The 21,260-nt window shown below is 40.2% G+C and overlaps 2 protein-coding genes across 2 annotated transcripts in view; both read left to right on the forward strand.

Annotated features, from left to right (window-relative positions):
* The window catches only part of LOC137258472 (uncharacterized), a 31,852-nt gene extending 29,063 nt beyond the window's left edge, over nt 1–2,789 (forward strand). Inside the window, exon 13 of the mRNA XM_067796158.1 lies at nt 248–2,789. Within this exon, the coding sequence (XP_067652259.1) occupies nt 248–1,029 (782 nt within the window). The 3' untranslated portion in view covers nt 1,030–2,789. The remainder of the gene's footprint in view (nt 1–247) is intronic.
* Nucleotides 2,790–6,902: 4,113 nt separating this feature from the next.
* LOC137257749 (uncharacterized) lies at nt 6,903–19,457 on the forward strand. Its single transcript, XM_067795169.1, has 4 exons — nt 6,903–7,191; nt 8,641–10,211; nt 15,566–15,860; nt 16,407–19,457. The coding sequence occupies exons 1-4, from the start codon at nt 6,903–6,905 to the stop codon at nt 18,023–18,025; spliced, it is 3,774 nt and encodes a 1,257-aa protein (XP_067651270.1). The 3' UTR covers nt 18,026–19,457.
* Nucleotides 19,458–21,260: the final 1,803 nt, after the last annotated feature.

Consider the following 21,260-nt stretch of genomic DNA (forward strand, 5'->3'; position numbering starts at 1 on the left):
GATATATGTGAGGGGCAAATGTTATTATTGTTATTGTTATTATTACGTGTTATATTCCACTACCACAAGAAACTACCGATAAGAATTGCTTTCACTTGTAATGTTCTCATCGTTTTGTTCCTGTGAAGTCACGGGGAAAGATCAACGCGATCGGGAGATAAGCTGCAAGGAACTCGCTGTTAGTACAGCTAATAAAAGTGATATGTTAATAAATATGCTACATTTATGCTAATTATTTTAATAACAGGGACGTACGTGAGCGGGAGCAGTGTTTCTGAGACAACCAGACCACAAGACACCCCATTGATCTCCACTGAAGTCCACTTTACCCCTGCGGTGACCTTGACCAGCAGTACTCCTTCGGTGTCCTTGACCACTAGTACCCCTGCGGTGTCCTTAACCAGTAGTTTACTCGAGGTAACCATGACAAGCAGGAACCCCGGCAGTGTAACACCTCTGAACACCAGTTTGGACCAGTCATCATCCGTTTCATCAAATTACTCTCAAAGCAAAGCAGCCTATAACTCATCAACCCTCTTTTCAAGCAGTGACCAGTCCTCATTTGTCCTTTCTGACTCTTCCTCAAGCAATAACCTTTCTTCTTTATCATCTAATACCAATGTTGAACTGAACATTTCCTCAACACAGTCGTTGTTTAGTCCCTCGTCAGTGGTCGCCATGTCCAACTCAACGACAACGGCTACAATGGGTACTACAGAGGTTCCAACCACAACGTCGACCCCAATCACCACATCGGCACTTAAACAAAACTGCCAGTGTCGCTGCAAGAGGAATCTTAGTTCAGCAGCTATATCGGAAGTCATTGACGAAAGGAAAGCGAACTTGACAGTCGATCCTCGAGAAACCACTGCCTTTCTCAGGAAGAAGACGAGCGCCAAAGACAAACGTCCAGCTGCAACGGTGTCCGGGACGACCTGCGTCGCCGTCGTTTCCGTCATGTTCTCCTGCATCTTCATCCCGGATATTATCAACGTTCTGTCCTTCTTCACCAAATTCACCAAGAAGTGAAAGCCGTGCATCTTTACTGATGTGAGAGGGGGCTGTTGGGTAGCCTAGTGGTTAAAGCGTTCCCCCGTCACTCCGAAGACCCAGGTATGATTCCCCACACGGGTGCAATATATGAAGCCTATTTCTGATGTCCCCCGTCGTGATGTTGCTAAAATCGGCGTAAAACTAAACGCACTCACTATGGATGTGAGGTGTTTGAGATGAACGGTGGCTAATGTATTTGTGGTTATCTTTACATAAGTTTATGTCTCTGTGTGTCCATGCTCTTGACGTTGTTGCGTAGAAACATAGTTTATCACTCTTCTAGGTGTATAATGTTCGCTGTTGTTAAAAACTAGTGTTAACACCAACAAGTGAAAAAACAGGAGTCGAGCTCCCATGCATATACAGTAAGAACTAATCACACTGCAGTTTACAAACCGGCTGATGGCGTGGGCAGGAAATGACGTGGTTCAGTTCATTTTTCGTACTAATTTTCAGATTTATGTTTTCAGTGTTAAAATACACGATATTTAGAGGTAAGATATCCCAAATGTTTCCAAACGGATACAAATAAATTGAAGGTATGTGCATAGTTTCCGAAAGATCACTCTGATGTCCGGTGACATTGATGGCCTTGTTCCTAACCACCCGTCTGGTTTGTATGGCTTTAACCCGACAAACTGCCGTATCTGTGTTGAAGGCAAAACATAATCCATGACTGACAAACCAATGGTCGATATGGCGAGCAACACATCATGTTAAAGAAGTTCCAGCACACTCTGTAACTTGTTATTAGTTTATCGTCCCTGGTCATCTGATTATGTTTATAAGCAACTGACACTCATAATTGTAGACTGGCGTCATGCAGTTGTCAAGGGTTCGTGAAAACTGATGTTGTATTTCCGTAGTAGACCGATTCCACAGTGACATTTTTCTGACGTCACGGGCACTGTCTTTTAGAGAACGGTTATAGATATGATAATAGAATACATATATTATATGTGACACAGTAGATATATCAAAGGACATGTCACAATTTTAACCCGTACATCGAATGAGCTTTCATTCAAACACCTTATCAGCTTCCGGGGGAGTATACACAATTGGGGCTTGCTTAAACGATCGATAATCGCAAATATGGGCAATAGGAACAAGATTATCGATATACAAATAGTGTCAGGAAGAATTTCGTAAATAAACATTTGTGACAGGACAGAGTTTCACTTTACTCACACAGCACACAAAGTTAGGGCCATCGTTGGCAGACTTTTTCATATTTTGTCTGTAATTGTTAATGTATTTATAACTTGATTTACTCACGATGTGGCTGCTATTTTTTCGACGTGACGTAACTCACTCACTCACTCACTCACTCACACACAAAGTTAGGATTTCAATCATGTGCGTTTTGTGATTAACCCATGTATACCGCCAGTGGTGTAAAATATATTAATTTCTTGCAGACATTTGAGGGCATCTTTGTTCATCGATACTTCCCCGACATTTATCGATAATCGATCCATATACCTACTGATGCGTACATGTACTTACTGCGTATCTAATTTTGTCATAACAATATGGCGTAAAATGTTTTCAACGGATTTTTGCTCAACAAAAAGATGCCGTGGTACATGTTAGCTGTTGTAGAAATCTGTCAAATAACGATCTGTCAAATATTAAATGATCTTTAGATATTTTGCACATGTCACTATTAGAATACAGAAGTAATATTTATGGTCTTGTGGTGTTGTCTTCGTATTACTTCACGTCAATAAAGTTATAGAGTTGTCAGTTTCTTTAGTTGGTCATATTTATTCATCTCATTACCCTTTACTATTTTGACGTCATCATGATGTTAACAATACACTTTTGCTATGATAAATATTACCCATAGATGACCCATAACCGGTGGCATATATATCATATGTGCACATGAGCACAAATCACTTTTGCCTAGCAACCTTTGTTTGTCGTCTGTTACGTCATTAAACAATTGATCGTGACGTCATTGAAGAATGACGTCACACTTCTTTATTGTGTTATGCTGCACCAAGTTAATGAATACAATGGATAATAAAGACATTATTATACTCGAGCGAAATCATCCATCGTTCATTTAGTTTCCAAAAACGATGTATTTCATTCTGTGAATTAGCATTGAATCCACAAACGTCTGCTCACGGGAACCAGGAAATATTCGTGAAAGGGTGGAGCGATATCTGGCAGGCACTATGTGATTTTTGTTAAAAATCAAGTTATTTTCTGCTGTGTATTCTATACCTACCACGCAGCTACCGAGGACGTGTAACGCAGTGTGAGCGATTTAAGCAAGAAACTGAACCTCAAGCACAAATTATAAAACTGAAAGAAACCACCATACCTGCTAACGATATGAATGAGTTTTAGCAATCAGCAATATTCCAGCTATATGGCGTCAGTCTGCAATTAATCGTGACAATCCACTGATTAATATTATGAGCATGGATCTGCGCATTAGGGATACAATGACACGTGCCAACCATGTCAGCGAGGCTGACAAGCTGATCCTGTTAGCCGCCTCTTGCGACACGCTTGGGTTACTGAAGATCAGTTCTAACCGGCATCTTCACGTGATCTTCACGGATACGTAGGATGTTTGTCAGGTGTGCAATGTGAAGCATGTACGGGGGTACTATGAGTATACAGAGAACACGTGTAGGAACTGTAACCGCAGGTGTCGACCCGTGAAAGTCCTGGTTAGAATAGGCTTTCAGCAACCCATGCTTGCCATAAAAGGCGACTATGCATGTCGTCAGAGGCGACTAACGGGATCAGGTGGTCAGACTCGCTGACTTGGTTAACACATGTCATCGGTTCCCAATTGCCCAGATCGATGCTCATGTTGTTGGTCACTGGATTGTCTTGTCCAGATTCGATTATTTACAGACCGCCGCCATATGACTGGAATATTGGCGTAAAACTAAACTCACTCACTCACTCACTCCGCAGGTGTCGGACACATAGGGCGAAAAAAGGAGACGTGTGAATGACCTATAGGATAAGCACAGGACATTACATGTTATAAAGACAAGTGTGTGTTTATGTGGAACGTGTAGGTTGTATAAATGATGTGATGGATACAGACAATAATTGACGAAAGACGGGAAATGATTATCTTTCCCGTGTTATATCAATGACGTAATTCTCGAGCTGTTGCGAGAGAATTACATAATAATTATAACGAAAGAAAAGATCATTTGTCATTCCCCGTCACGATAATGATTATTTTGTGTTTGACCCATACCAGTTTTCGATCTAAAGAGGCTGAAATAAAAACAACAGGTTCCTTATAAGGAATCCCGCGGCAATCTCTTTATCCCAAAGCGTGTGATTGGCTCTTTATTTTCTGAAACAGCCAATCAGCATTCACCAAAAGGTGTACTAAACACCAAAAGGAATAATACTACCCTGTGCCCTCCTATCTATATAGATAATGAATATAGGTGAAATGTAAGATAAATAGAATGTGTGAGGCATGTTTGTGCAGGTAAAATCGGAAGCATACATTACGTGTGCAGAATATGTGCGGCGCATATTGGGCAGATGTGGTGTATATAACGGACATTTGGTGGCTAATGGGAAGCGTGTAGGCTATGAGTAGGACATGCAAGTCATGCGCAAGTGAGTGGGTAAGTTTACTTTTACGCCGCACTCAGCAATGTTCCAGCTACATGGCGGCCGTCTGTAAATAATCCAATCTGGACTAGACATTCCAGTGATCAACAGCATGACCATCAATCTGTGCAATTGTGATACGATGACATGTGTGAAGCAAGTCAGTGAGTTTGACCACTCGATCCCATTAGTCGGTTCCTCGGACAAGTAAATCAGATGAACAGAGCAATATTCTACCCCGGACCTATACCTAGAATATATGTTGGATAGATAGAGCATATGTTGGATAAATAGAACATGTGTTAAATAAATAGGGCATATGATGGATAAATAGAACATGTGTTAAATAAATAGGGCATATGTTGGATAAATAGAACATGTGTTGTAATAACAGGACATGTGTTAGATAAGTGGAACATATGTTGGATGAATAGGACATATGTCGGAAAAACAGGATAAATCGGACATATGTTGGATAGATAGAACATATGTAGGATAATTGGGACATATAATGGATTGATAGGACATACACATATATTGATATGTGATACAGGCAAGAAATTGCCATTGTGTAGGAGTTATGTGTAGGACAACTAGGACATGTGTATGACAATAATATGCGTAACATATGTCATATTTGGGATTTCACTTTCTTAGTAAAGTACAAATTCTAGTACTAGAATTTGTACTTTACTAAGAAAGTGAAATCCCAAATATGACATATGTTGCATTTGACCACTTTCTAAATGGCATCGTGTAATCAATCTGCGTGTTAGCCATATAGAACATCTGTAGGAGGCTAAGGACATCTGACCTAAATGTAGGGCAGGTGTAGAACAACTAGGACAAGTACAAAACATATGCCAAATGATAAGAACATTGCGTAGGAATATTCCAGTAATATCACACAGTGGGATACCAAAAATGGGTCTCACACATTGTAACCATGTGGGACTCGAAGCCGGATCTTCCGCGCGACGAGCAAACGTTTGAACCACTAGGCTACCCCACCACTCCGGGGAATATAGGAAGCATCTCCATCACACGAAAGACAAGACTGAAACTAACCTATTTACTTCATATACAAGACAATTTATCAGTGTGAGAAAGACCACAGTTTACAACCAGTAAAGGTTAGATTAAATCATGTGATTCACCTCACAGCAGTGTCCCTGGCTGACTGTCTCGGGTGAGTCTCACTTCGTCTTCTGTGTATGTTGGTTTTGCTAGTTTCCTTGTTTTTTCTCCCTCTGGTGGTACAGCAATATTGCTGTTGATGAGGAAGCCTAATGATTAAGTCGTACATAACTGAGTCTTGGCAAGACTCGGTCACATCCAGCGCAGTCGGATATTCACATTAGTTAGTTTATCTCGCGTCCCTATAATTTTGTCACCTCAAAGCAATGGAAGGTTGCTGAAGGATAGCTTTAAAGATGAACCCTCATAGGGTTGAAAACAAAGCAGGATAAAACCTCGTGTCCCAGCCGGACTCTCATGCATCTTTCACAACTTTGAACAATAGTCCGCAACAGAACATATGCCAAAAGAGCTTTCATGGGAATTTAAGTTCCAAAAACGAAAAAAAAAGCAATTTCCAAGGGCGCAGGAAATTGCCGTTGTACGATATGGGCTATGTAGTACGCTTATTTGATTATATATGTGTATGAATTACTTTCAAACGTCGGTGTTGAGAAAACGCAACAGTTTAAAGGGCCAAGTCGTCTTTACTGCGAACCATGGCTTATATACTCACATGAACGCTTAACCCAGAGAAGGATTATCTACACAGTTGCAACGTAAATGATGAGGTTTCTTTTTCTACTAAACTAGATCTCACGCCGAAGACCCGGGTTTGATTCCCCACATAAGCACAATCTGTGAAGCCCATTTTGGGGATCCCTGCCTTAATACTGCTGGAATATTGCTAAAGGCGGCGTAAAAGTAAACTCACTCACTTTAGTCTAGATCGACGTATAACTAGAATATTGTTGACAGCGACTTTTAACAGTAGCAGTAGCAGTATAAATAAATAAATAAATAAATAAATAAATAAATAAATAAATAAATAAATAAATAAATAAATAAATAAATAAATAAATAAATCCCTTCCAGAGACGAAAGATATTTTCAAAGACCAACCTTACTGCGAACCATGGATTATATACTCACATGAACATTAAACCCAGAGTGGGATTATCTACACTACTTACATACTTAGGTCTCTTCTTTCAGACCAGATGGCGACCACACAGAAGATAACCGACAACTTTCTCACCTGTACAATGTGTACAGAGGTGTCTGGCGACCCTTCCACACTTGAGTGTAATCATACCGTCTGTCAGAAATGTGTTATCGACTCCACCAAAACCAGGCCAGAGGCTATCAGTGAAAAGCTCCAGCTATGTCCCAAATGCAATGAGATGACGAAAGTGTCCGACTCTGACAGACCAGCGGAGGTGTGGGCGGTTGACATCATGACAAGTTCTATCATTCACAGACAACTGGACTCGGACAAAGAATCTGAAAGTAATCCTTTAAGCAATATTTTATCGCTCAGCTTTAGTCCCTCTAGTACAGGTACAAAATTACAACCCGTGAAGATTTATGTTAGAACTGGCCTACAGCAAATTAAAACAGTGCAGTAGTCCTGATATAGGAGCCCGTGAACATCCGGGATCTGTTTGTTCTTGTCTTCACCAACATCTATACTTGTCTATACCTGGCGTGTCTGCTGCCATATAGCTGCAAATATGGTTCATACATGCTTTATTTTGTCGAGATGGTAACATTGGTAACCCATGGGAACATTGGTAACCTAGTGCCATGAATGTGCCTCAGTTCCTTCTATGTCCTTTTGGCTTGCCAGAAACTGACGGTTTGATTACCACATCAACAGTTGATGTTTCTAGGTTTGCATGCATCATAAAGGTACTCATGGGTCTCCTTGTTTGAGACCAGCTTCATTATGGGTTCCCGTCACGTCAAGAGATGAATGTGACCAAATTTTACCTGTCCAAGACTGAAAAAGTAAAGTCTTTAGGTTAAGGTGTTATGATATGTAAACAAACCACAAATAATTGTTTGAAAGTTTTTTCTGTTATAAATCGCATTTTGTTACATAGTAGAACATAGAAGTTTCGAGGTCTGTTAAAGGTACTTTATCACATCGCACTTCTCCAAAAATATATAATGCATTTCTCTCAACAACTATCAGCCCTCAGGGAAGCTACCATTTAATTTATTCCAAAACGTTCCGTATTATAGAAAATATATTGGAGAATTAAAACTTTCAAATGAAGCAATGCAACGCACAATAATACCGAGTATTATTTCAAGCGAACCCTATAGACTTATGTCCCTTGGAGCGCTTTTTGACGAATATCCAACGCACAACTGAAAAAGGTTCTGCAGACATGTACAGTTTCAGATGTACAGAGTACTTGTTTACTTTCAACATAATGGAAGCGTTCTCTGTATGGAAGCCTTTAGTGTCGAAGTTTTAGTTATCGATTTCAGGCACGTCGTAAGGGATTACAAGGCTTTTATTGCATCAATAAGAAGTTAAAGCGAGTGCATATGCCCCGATATATACTGTTGTCGAAAATGCGTAACACTGTGCCTTTAACGAGTAGGACATGTGACGAACGCTCTGTCATGTGCGAATGTCAGGCAAAGGGGCCAGAGGCGTAAGGAAATATAATTCGAATTTTGTTACCATTCGTCTGGTGTAATTTTGTTTTACATGTTGTCACGTTGTGTGTTTGTGCAAAAATATGAAACAGTTTAGACGGACTCATATTCCAGTTAAATCAGTGGAAGGGTGAGTGAGTGATTTAAACTTTTCGGTCACGTGACGACGGACAGTCAGTCAATATGGCCATGAATAAAAACATATCAAATCAACCATGAATCTAAGGCCCATGTTATACTTGTTGTTATCGCATGATAAAACGATATCATTGTCTACTGTTTCAGATATAACATACTGCCGATATTGTACGGAGGAAGGGGAGATAAACCCTGCTTCGTGCTGGTGCTCTGTCTGTGACGACGCCCTCTGTGAACGGTGTGTTCGGATGCACAATCGGAACCCATCCTCTCGTCACCACGATGTACTTGACATACCCAGAGAGCTCAAGGCCAAGAAAAAGGGAAAGGTGTTGTGTGCAGATCACAATGATGAGGACGTAACGCCTATCTCTAGAGATTGCAAGAAATCTGTTTGTCAAACACGTCGCATTACACTTCACGAAAAGTGTGAACGCGTTGTTGAAACTGAATCTGAAATCCCGGCAATGAAATCAGCACTGACAAGGAAACAAAAACAATTGCTGAAGAAACGGGAAAAGATGCAGATACTAGTTCATACACAGAAAAATGCGGTTAATGAAGAATCAGAACGTTGTTTGCAAATAGAATTAGGCATCAAGTCTGCTACTAAGAAAGCAGTGGACATGCTTAAACGCAAGGAAAAGAATCTTCTCAATGACCTGAAAAATGCGTCTGACAAAAACGCCGAGCAGTTAAAAGCAGCCATAGAGTCAGGAGAGATGGCGATACAGGTGTACCAACAACAGGCTGAGCTGATAGACCAGGCCCTTCAATCTGAGTGTGACCTGGATGTGTATGACATGTATCAAGGATATGACGCCGGCGATGTAGATGATACAGAAGATGAAGACCTGAGGATAAGGGTAGCTAGGATTAAGTTCACACAAGACGTATACAAGCTGAGTCAAACTCTAGACGATCTTCAGCTGGGTGGGATAGACGTCATGTACGAGAGTGTGCTGGACATGAAGGCAACTCCTGTGTTACAGGACACCGTTAACGTCAGAATCGGAGACGCTGTCGAAGCTGATCCTATAGACGTCACAGTGCTTCTTGTGAATGGTATAGATACAGTCGTCGTCACAGATTACGAAAACAAAAGTATGAAATCCTTCTACACCAAAGACACCCAGAAATGCCACAGCAGACTTTTTCTTGGTCAGGTGGGCAGACCATGGTGTATGGCAAAGATAAAGCACAACCAACTTGCTGTGACCGTTTTGGGCATCAGTCAGATTGTAACGGTGGAAGTCAACCCTGAGTTGTTGCTTCTGTCAACGATCACAACCAGAAAACAGTACTATGGCATAACGTCTCTGACACCATCAACACTAGCAGCAGGTTCCCATTCTCCTCCCTGTGTTGACATCCTGGACGTAACAGGACAAGTGCTCAGTTCAATCAGTCCTCTTGTGAATGGCTACCCTGTTTTCAAATTTCCAAACTTCCTGTTCACGACATGGGCTGGGGACATCCTTGTGTCTGACAGTGGATCTAGGTATGTCGTGTGTCTGACCAGCAAGGGAGATGTAGTATTCACCTACAGCTCATCAGGGAACACATCATTAAAATATCCACGTGGCCTCGCAAGTACCATTTCAGGTGATATTCTGGTTGCAGACTCCTTTCTCCACAGAGTCATCCATCTGAATAACTCTGGGGAGTTTGTCAGGAACATTATGACATCACAGGATGGCATTCATTATCCTTGGGGTGTTTGTCTCGATGGGCGTGGTTGTATGTATGTGTGTTTGTCAAGTGAGGTTAAGGTTTATGCACTAATACGAGTGTAGATGGGATAATGACATAATCCTATTAATGAACTGCATGTGTTTGTCATTTTGTACATCCTATATGAAAGGAGTGCACATAATATCACACTGCCATCACGTTCTTTTCCTTTAGTGGGGATCGGGTATATCTTGACATACATCTTTATTCTTTCTGTAAGACATTTTGCCATTCGGTTAAAAATAAAGATGACTTGGAGCAAAGATGTATGTATTGTTATTTAACTAGTAAATGACTAGGCAAAAGAGATTAAGTCAACATTCAAATTCTCAAATGTGTTTTCTTTTTGAACATCAAACATACTGTGTCTACCAATGAATCAGAGCGTCGTACATTTCTTTTTCAAAACTATGCCGAGCAGGGTAACATCAATCAGAGTGATTGAGTGGGTTTTGTTTTACGCCGCACTCAGTAATATCCTAGCTATATCCGTAAATAATCGAGTCTGAACCAGACAATCCTGTGATCAACAGCATGAACATCGATCTGCGCATTTGGGAACCGATGACATGTATCACCTAAGTCAGCGAACCCTGACCACCCGACCCATAAGCATGTGTTACTGAAGATCAGTATTCTTACACTGACCCTCACGGGTCCACAGCAATCAAAGAACTGAGTTCAAGGTCATTTGAAACTTGGAGGCATCAGTGACCAAGACAGCTATTTGGACAGCTGACTACCCTTTGCATATGTTTGTAACGGTTACCAACACCATTTGTGGTAAACTTGGCATCGTCGCCATTCAACAAAGATCCCTAACTTCGTACTTGTGATTATGTCTTTTTAGTACATACTATTGGTCACGGAAGTGCTGTTTTTTCCGTATGCATTCTACTTCCGCATAAACATGAAAATACATCCGTATGAAAACAGAAACCTATTTATTCGCTAGATACAAATTTAAAGATTTGACTCTTCATTTAGGTTATTTTTTTTTGTGGCCAATACTTATAATCTTCCAAGGATTTTAACATCTGCTAAAAGAATATTATATAAGGAACATGTTGATAAATATATCTTTGAATGTGTAGTCATTAAGAACATAATGTTGACATATTATTAAAAAAAAGTATACGATAAAGAATGTGTTATAAGTTAAACAATACTTTGACAATGTGCAGTGTATAACAAAAATACATCATCGCAATGTTTGATTTCAAGATCTCTGAAAATGTGACTTTCGTGAATGTGCTCTAGCTTGATCATTAGTCCATTTAACATTTGTACATGGTCCTTGTTCAGTTACACTTAATATGTGGGTATTTAATTCGTCAATTGTGGAAGCTTGAAGTTATCTTTGCATTTGTGAAGTAGTACATATTTGTTCTCAGATTTGTTATTTATCTTTAAGGCTCAGATTTAAGGGGACTAGGAGAAACGAGTGTATTTCACCACAGTTACGTTTGACATGAAGTGCAACACAAAAATTGTTCAGATTTCTTCGAATAGTTTGTGGCCAAGCAATACAATTTGAATGAAGAAAATGCATGTGTTAAAGAAGCAGATGTAATTACGCTCTATACGCTATATACCCACATTGTCTAAAACAATTATGCTGTAAAACCGAAGAAGTATGTCTTTACATTCCAGTCATTATACAAGTACATGAGCCTGCACAACAATGTCGAGCTTCAGCTACGATTGCCTAAATATGCATGAACATATTAACGTCTAAGGTATCATTGCTGTATAAACCAAAATATAAATATACCAACATTTAGAGTTACTGTAATTAATTAACTCTATTTGTGCCAATTTTGGGTGGTTTGTGATGTGACGTTTTTGAGCTGTCAGCCTTGAAACTGTTAGTGAACGATTTAAGAACCTAGACAAAGGTAAACGATTTCATTTTCTGTTTGTGAAAGATTTAAAAAAATAATATCTGATCTCGTCCCGCGTGATAAATCGTTCACTTCCTGCAATAAAAAATACTTTCTACCGTTCACCGCTTCTACCGTGTGGTGCTTGCGTGAAGGACGTGAAGATATCGATTTCGTGTTGCAGAACGTCTGTTGATGGGTGAGATAACAACTTTATGGGAATATCGAATAAGATATGGAAATTGAACATGTAACCATGTCGTTTTATTCTTTCGTCACTTCACCTCAAAATCATTAATCTCAGCAAAATATATATCAGTCCGTTTCTGATTCCAAGTGAGAACGGTGAATTACAAAAACACTCAAAGTCGGGAAGAGTTTTATTTTTTTTTTGAATCATTACATCATGTCTGCAGTTATTTCTGTTTAAACCCATCGCGAACCGTGAATAGAGTTGGTCTTCAGCAACCCACGTGATCGTATCCCAGTATCCCCGACAACTTTCAGATCTCTGATGGCGATCTTCAACCCTGAGGTTTCTGGGTGCCTATCTTGCAGATACTTTGGACATACCAATTTTGGTAGTTTCAAACTTCCAAATGATACTTGGAATTCTTCAGAAAGTTTAGACCAACGGCTAACTGTGGAGTAGTCAGGAACATCCTTGCCCATCTCTTTACGCATGCGATCATGGATCTGGTTTGTTTGCATTCCTCCTTGATAAGATATTTTATTAAAGTGTTGTGTTCGTGTTTGAGAGAATCTGTGATTGTGACTGTCGAATGAAGCAATCGTATCTAACTTATTATTGTGTCTGGAAATTGTTATGACTAGTGTCATCCTGATGTTATGACTAGTGTCATCCTGATGTTATGACTCATCCTGATGAATCACTAAGTCAGAACAACTGCTAACTTTATCGGTCTGTGAGTAATGTATTTGCCTGTGTTCAAATGTGGGTATCCTAATTTTCCTTACAGTAGCCAAATAAGCTGTACCCTCCCCACGCAAACTCAATTGAGTATTTAGCTATTTCCTATTAATCATGCAATTGTATGCACGCAAATATGTGATCGTTTGAACTTTTTAGGGTACCTATTTCCTGCAACCTTTTTTACCTCGTTGTTTGGGCGTAACGTACGCAGATACGAAGGTTATCCGTACCTCTGCGGCCTCTCTTACCATTAAGTATTTAAAAACAATATGACTATATGAATTAATAGGTGCATTGAATTTTCATTTGCAAACTCACATCAGCCTCTGCGCATTTCTTCAAATACACCCGTAAAGGTCCGGGTAGAATAGGCCTTCAGCAACCCATGCTTGCCATAAAAGGCGACTATGCTTGTCGTAAGAGGCGACTAGCGGTGCCAGGTGGTCAGGCTCGCTGACTTCGTTAACACATGTCATCGGTTCCCATTTGCGCAGATCGATGCTCATGTTGTTGATCACTGGATTGTCTGGTCCAGACTCGATTGTTTACAGACCGCCGCCATATAGCTGGAATATTGCTGAGTGCTTCGTAAAACTAAACTCACTCACTCCTTCAAATACACATTCGGCGTTTTGTCATCGTGAGTTTGAAGATAATTGTTAGTAATTACAGACATGACAGTAATACACCATGTCAAGTTATCATGACCTCAGCAAATGGAAACAGGAAGTGTCAGTTATCAGTCGATGCAAAGTGCAGTTATCACATGCCCAGGCAATATTGAAGGTTGAATGAAATCTACACAGTGGCGTGACCATCGACGTGCTGCAGCTGATGTAAGTAATATCTGGTGTAAATCCACTTCTTTAACTACCACAAAGGAGATATTTTCTAATAAAAGTCAAATAAGATTAAGGATAGGAACTTCAATCTGCCTCTCTCTCCTGGTTATTTCTTGCGCTATGCATTGGTGTTCTAATTTAAAAACAGTCCACGGCAGCCATATGGAATAGATCCGTTTTCCCTGTCAGTTTTTCAGTTCTGGATACATCATTGTGGATATTCATCTAATACTATCATATGAATAGTGTCTTAGCTTTCATCCAATTTTGTGAGCTGGTTTCTTTTGGAAGTCAGTGAAAGGAATGAGGTGTCCTTTTAGTACTAAAATGTTTAGTTCATCAGAAAATGTTTATGGGATCAAGAATACCCATGACATGTTAAGGTTTCAGTTTGTTAATACACACAGTTGGATATAAAAGTCTGTTTGGTTGTATTCTATGAAAGCCAATTTTAAGATTTAAGAGGATGAACACCCATCACCTAAGCCTAATATATTACCGAAATTAAGTGCATATTGTCCCATTTGGGGAAAATACGTTAGTGGAATATTGAGAATGTAAAAACTGCAAACCATTTTTATTTTATTTTTCTATTTGAGGATCGAAAGTTTAAAAACACATTTTAATGAACTTACATAGTTAAAATAGGGACCAATAAACAAAACAATCACCGTACGTCACACTTCGCCGTATTGGCAGAGGGACCTGCCTTGCCACTGGACGTGACCATGCTTAAGGAACTTAAACTCTACAAGCAATGTGAAACAAAATAATCAGCCCCATTCACGTCTATACTGCAAGATATGTCCGCAACAATGGGATGGAAATACCTTTTGATGAAGTACCCGTCCCCAAAAGGGGTGATAAGCACAAATGGGTTTGAATATGAAACGTTGTAATCTGATCTGCATTATGGTGTTGTTGTATGTCTTTAGGAATCCCAGAAAACCATGTTCTTTTGGTCCATTAATCATAGTGCTCGGTATTTGATACATATGTGATATGCCAGGATTTTTAACATGACTGCATTTTTAAACCTAATACTATAGTTACCAGGGCAACAAAATGAGTAATTTTCTGCCCATGACATAACTGCAGTTGTTCGATCTTTTTTGCGTTTATCTTGGTGGTGTGATTATCCTTTGGATGTCATTTATGTATTTAAATTGAAGTTTGGATGAGCTCCTTTGCAATGGTTAGTGTTAACATGGGGACACCTTGAAAATTATGTGGCGCTACGATGCTGTATTTCCATGTGTGTAATTTGATATATCATGGAAGTTTTAACTTTTTAGAGACTTTCGAATTGGTGAGTAGTGGTTTTCGCCAGTTTTAGCAACATTCCAGCACTACCACAACGGGGAAATTTGGAATGGGCCTCAGACATTGCTCTGATATGGAGAATGGAACTCGGATTTAGGGCGTAACGAGCGAACACTTTTACCACTGGACTACCCGCCGCTCTTTTCTGTTACAGAAATGAAGCGTTTTAAGTTTGCAGTAATGTTGTACCTCAGTTCAAGACGCAATTCTGTTAAGTGGGTTAAGATGTAACCAGAAAACTATCAGGCATCTCCAGCTCTTTCTTTGGGGTTTAGCATAATTATTTGTCTGTCATAAATATGTTTGTGTCATATGTTTACAAAATGTCAAAATGTCGGGGTTCTACTTTTATCTAGATGACGGCCTTCCAGAGGGCAGCAGAATGCGTTCTGGCATGTACAATATGTACAGAGATGTTTGAAAATCCATGTACACTTATGTGCAATCACACTTTCTGTCGGAAATGTATCGTCAGCTACACCAAATCCAGACCAGAAGTCATCAGTGCCAAGTCCCTCCCGTGTCCACTCTGTTTGAGGCTGACCAAGGTGACCAACCCCGACAGACCAGTAGTGGAGTGGGCAGATGACCTACCGCCCAGTGATGACATTCAGGGGCTCTTGGCTTCTGTCGGTCCGGTATCAAGATTGGGCAAGTATACACTCTACTGTACTTCGGTTTAGTGTGTTTAGTGTGTGTAGTGTGTGTAATGAGTGGACACGTTCAACTCTTGGCTAGCCCACAGTCCGGATTCAAATGAGAACGATGAATGATTAAATAACTTGAAATTGGGATAAGAGCACAAAACAAAGATAAGACACGGGGTTCTGAAACCTCTGTACAAACCAGCATCTGAAATATTGCGCCCTGTGATCAATCACTGAAAATGGTGTTTAAGAAACTAAAAGTAACACTGTTCTATTTACACTCTTCACACAGAGGAATGAGAAACGGCTGTTGGAACAGCACCGTACGTATTCTGATTAGCTGACTGCTGTGTTGCATGCTGGCGCTGTTCCAGCATTTGAACCGAAACGGATTGTACATATGCTCTCCACAATGACATACACCAACCCAGTCAGTGCGTCTGAATACATTATCCAGTTAGTCAGCTTTAACAACAAGCATGGACTGTTGATGGCCAATTCTAAGCTAAATCACGTCTTAAATTTAAGATGGCTCGCTTATTGGTTTCAGATATAACCTACTGTCGTTATTGTAAGGAGGAAGGAGATGCAACTCCTGCTACCTCTTGGTGCTCTGTCTGTGACGACGCCCTATGCGATCGATGTGTACGGATGCACAATCGGAACTCCTCCGCCCGTCACCATGATGTCGTTGGCATATCTGAGGAGATGAAGTTCAGAAGAAAACGTAGAGTTATGTGCACAGATCACAAGGATGAAGAAATTAAGCTGATGTGCAAAGACTGTAAGAAGGCAGTTTGTCAAACATGCTGTATTATCTATCACAGACATTGCAGATGTGTTGTTGAGTTAGAAAAGGAAATGCCTGCAATGAAATCCGAGCTGACTAAGAAGAAACATCATTTGATGAAGCGGTGTTCTGAGATGAAAAATCTTGTTGGCAAGCAGGCAACCAAAATCAAAGAGGAATCCACACACTATTTTGAAAAGGAGTCAGATATTAAGTCTGCAACAAACAGAGCGATTGATTTGCTGAAGCAGAAGGAAAAGAACCTTCTCAATGAGCTGAAAGAAATGACAGACGAAGTCATAGGTGAGCTGAAAGCAGAGTTAAGGTCAAGGGAGATGTTAGTACAGATGTACCAACAACAGACAGAGCTGATAGACCAGGCTCTACAGTCTGAGTGTGGCCTTGATGTGTATGAGATCTACCAAGGATATGACGCCGGCGATGTGGAGGATGTCCTAGACACAGACCCGAAGGAGACGCGACGAGGATCCAAGATCATGCTCAGGCAGAACGCAGGCAAGAGAAGAATGGCAGTAGGTGAGATAAACGTCCAGAGTGTGCTGGACATGAAAGCAACTCTTGTGTTACAGAACACCATTGACGTCATAGTAGCAGGTGACAGAGAAGTAATTCCCGTTGACGTCACAGTACTTGTTGTGAATGGTACAGATACAGTTGTAGTCACAGACTTTAAGCACAAACGTGTGAAGTCCTCCTACACCCGGATTAACAAGGTATGCCACAGTAAACTCAGTCTTGGAAGCAGACCGTGTGGTCTTACAAAGCTGAAACACAATCAGGTAGCTGTCACTTTGCCAGATACCAGGCAGATTGTAACAGTTGGAGTCAACCCCGACCTGGAGCTGCTGTCATCCACCACAACGAGCAAACAGTACCGCGGCATAACGTCTCTGACACCATCAATACTTGCAGCAGGGTCCAGTTCTCCTCCCGGTGTTGATATCCTAGACGTGACGGGGCACGTGATGAGGAGTATTAAACCAGTACACAATGGATACAGCATGTTACAAAATCCAAGCTACCTCTGTACCTCGAGAGAAGGAAACATCCTTGTGTCTGATTGGGAATCCAAGTGTGTTGTTTGTTTGACCCCTGGTGGAGATGTGGTGTTCACCTACAGTCCTATAGGAGCCACAGCACTGGGGCGCCCAGTTGGTATCACAACTACCAGCACAGGTGACATCCTGGTTGTAGACTACTCTCTAGACAGAGTCATTCATCTAACTGAGTCGGGAATGTTTGTGAGAACCATTCTGACATCCCGGGATGGTATTCAGTATCCCTCGGGTCTGTGCCTAGATGGACGTGGCTATATGTATGTGTGCATGTCAAATGTGGTTAAAGTTTTCTCGCCGTAATAACGGTGTGAACTGACCAACCTTCCTTATGATGAACAACACATCTGCGATATGTTATATAGGGCTGAACTAGCTAACGGATTACAAGTCTTTACGATTTTGTACTGAACTCGACGATCTACGCCACAGCGAACTACATGTTGTACTTGAGTGTATCACCGTTAATGTAAGGAACTATACGTTTGGCATTTTATTTTGTAGCGAACCATCCTTCTAAAACCAAAATCTTTCGTATTTTGTACGAGGATGTACCACCTTCCTTATAGCAAACTACATACGAATACGTTTGATGAGCTGTGCTGGGCTGAAGCACTCACCCAATGACGTCTGTGATATTTCATACTGGACTGTACCATCTTCCTTATAACAAACTATACGGATGATCAACTGTGCTGGGCTGAACCACTATTCTAATGACGTCTTTGATATTTTAATACGCGGGTTTACTGTCTTCCTTATAACAAACTACACGGCTTGGATATTTAATAGTGAACCTATCCACCCTTCTTATGACGTCTTTGATATTTTGTCCCGTGTTTTTTACACCTTCCTTAAACAATCTACACGTCTGATGTATTTCTAATGGAAGGTATGCGCTGTGTGTTAACATGTAAAGTATATATTCTATATGCCTAAGAACCATAATGTGTAGCATGTGCTGGATGGAAATATTATATTCAATGATTGAGATAGCACCGGGTTTCCTTTTCCTCAAGAAAATATGCGCTGAATGTGAACGCTGTATATATCTTATCCAGGATTTGAAATTAACAAATATATTGTGTCTCTTTCTGTGTAAATCCAAAAAGACATTGTGATGGTCTTTGTGTTTCTATGACTAATTTCAATAGATCACCTCATTAACCGGGAACAAAGTGGGCGGACTTTTTTCCTCATTGTGAACTACATGCCTAAACCCCTTTGTTCAGGATTGGATTTGTAATTGAAGGTCGGAACTGCATTTGTAAGTGTTGCAAACACTAGGGCTGTAACGATGCATCGAACTATCGATCCGTTGCATTTGCTGAGTCTCCGATAGCAATTAACGGATGGTAGAAACGATGTACATGTACTATCAATGCGCGGATAGTATGTGTGACTAATAAATGGCTTCCATTGATTAATGCACAGCGCAACTTGTTTTTATGTCATATAAACTATATATTATATTCATTTAGGAAATGATTCCTAATGGGACAATTCAAGGTGAAAGAAATTGCAATGTTATTGCAATAGTTGATGGCAACAGATTATCGCTATCGCAATGGTATGTTGCAATAGGCCATCGCTATCCCAGTAGTTGTTTCACTATCAGGAGTCACCCTCAGTAATCAGACGTTGACGTTTTTGCTTTCTCTTTCCTGACTCACCTGAGAGCAAGCGCTGCATATTTTTGATCCAAGTTTGTAAATAAACAAACGCATATTTTGTTTGTCTCTGTCTCATTGTGACTTAATTCAACAAGCAATATTTCAGAGATAAAGATACTGTGTTGGAAAATCAGAGGTATATAACGAAATTATAACACATGTAGCTCTAAATTTGAATTATAACCGAGCTCGTGATTCCAATATGGTAGGTTTATGTCCATTCTACCACGAACGCATTATTCAGATTTAAAAAAATACTGACTGCTGGAAAATCAGAGGTGTATAACGTGATTATATAACTCACGATGACTTTGACTAACCAATCACAATGCAGTATTTACTGAAGTCATGGTAGAATATGACTTTGATACATTGCTATTCAGTGTCAAATGGTGTCATGCATGATGGGTAACACACACACACACACACACACAACACACACAACACACACAACACACAACACACACAACACACACAACACACACACGCGCGCGCGCGCGCGCACACACACACACACACACACACACATAGGAGTACACTCTGCCAGCAACCAGTAGATTTCTACCGGAATAACGCCGCTACAAGCTGTGTCGCTACATATTAAACACTTTTATCTTCAGACTGTACCGTTATGCAAGAAGCTCAGACACGTGTTCCACCCTACCAATCTCATTGTAAACATCTGAAGCTCAAATTAACTCATGCGCTGATACCAAACTCAATTGCTCCAGCACAGAAAATAAATTTTTCAACATTTTGACCGAATTACATGGAGTACAAGTGAAGGAAAACACTTAATGGTCCCATGACAAGTGAGCACATTAGTAACGCAGTGTATCAGATAAATAGCAACATTTCCGATCACATTATAGACAAAAGGACTAATCATGTGTGCCATATAAGGAATGCATTTTAAAAGTGCGGATTGGTATTTTTCACCCAAAAAAAATGATACATGAAAATCTTTTTTGGCTCCTCATCTATAATGACTACACGATTAACATATTACATTGACCTGAACTGAACTTTATTTACACTGCGGCCTCGTTCTGTGACACTAGACGTATATTTGTACAATATTTATTATGTATAACTTCTACAAGTTAAATACATGTATGGTACACAACATGACTGTTTGAGTGAGTTTAGTTTTGCTCCGCACCCAGCAATATTGCAACTAAATGGCGGCGGTCTGAAAATAACCGAGACAATCCAGTGATCAACAGCATGCGCAAATGGAAACCGATGACATGTGTCAACCAAAACAAGTCAGCGAGCCTGACCACCCGATCCCGCCTTGGTACACAAAATGGTAATATAATACACATTGGGTGGTTGGAACAATAAACTACATGTGTACATGAATCTAACCATTTGAATAAACAACATCACACTGGTATCGTTATCGTTTTTTGCTTTGCCTTTTTGGGCGTTGCTTAAAATGCAACACTATTAATATTTTACAAATACTGCTCATTTCCATAATTATTCTTAGTAAAAACGCTGTTTCATTCTACATGTAGGCATAGTCAGGTCTCCGTAGTGATAGTTGATGGCATATTTCGAGGATCTAGGGCTAAGACGCAGAAAGTGAAATTCATCTTCAGTATTGTTTGAATTACTATTTTAAAAAAGAACAATCTTTCATTTTGGGACGTTTTACGCCATTGTCCTCTTTTAGCTTGAGGCTAACTGTTTAACGTTTTGAAGATGAGTAACGCCCGCTGATTATATCATATGTAAAAAGATTCATGTTCTAATTCGGAAATTTTAACAGTTATAAATACCTCCTGTTCAAGACTTCCTTACGACTTACGATGCCTTTCAATCTGTTAATAAAAAAATATGCACATCTAGACACACAT

Source organism: Haliotis asinina, chromosome 12, assembly GCF_037392515.1.
Source record: "Haliotis asinina isolate JCU_RB_2024 chromosome 12, JCU_Hal_asi_v2, whole genome shotgun sequence".
In the NCBI taxonomy this organism is placed as follows: Eukaryota; Metazoa; Mollusca; class Gastropoda; order Lepetellida; family Haliotidae; genus Haliotis; species Haliotis asinina.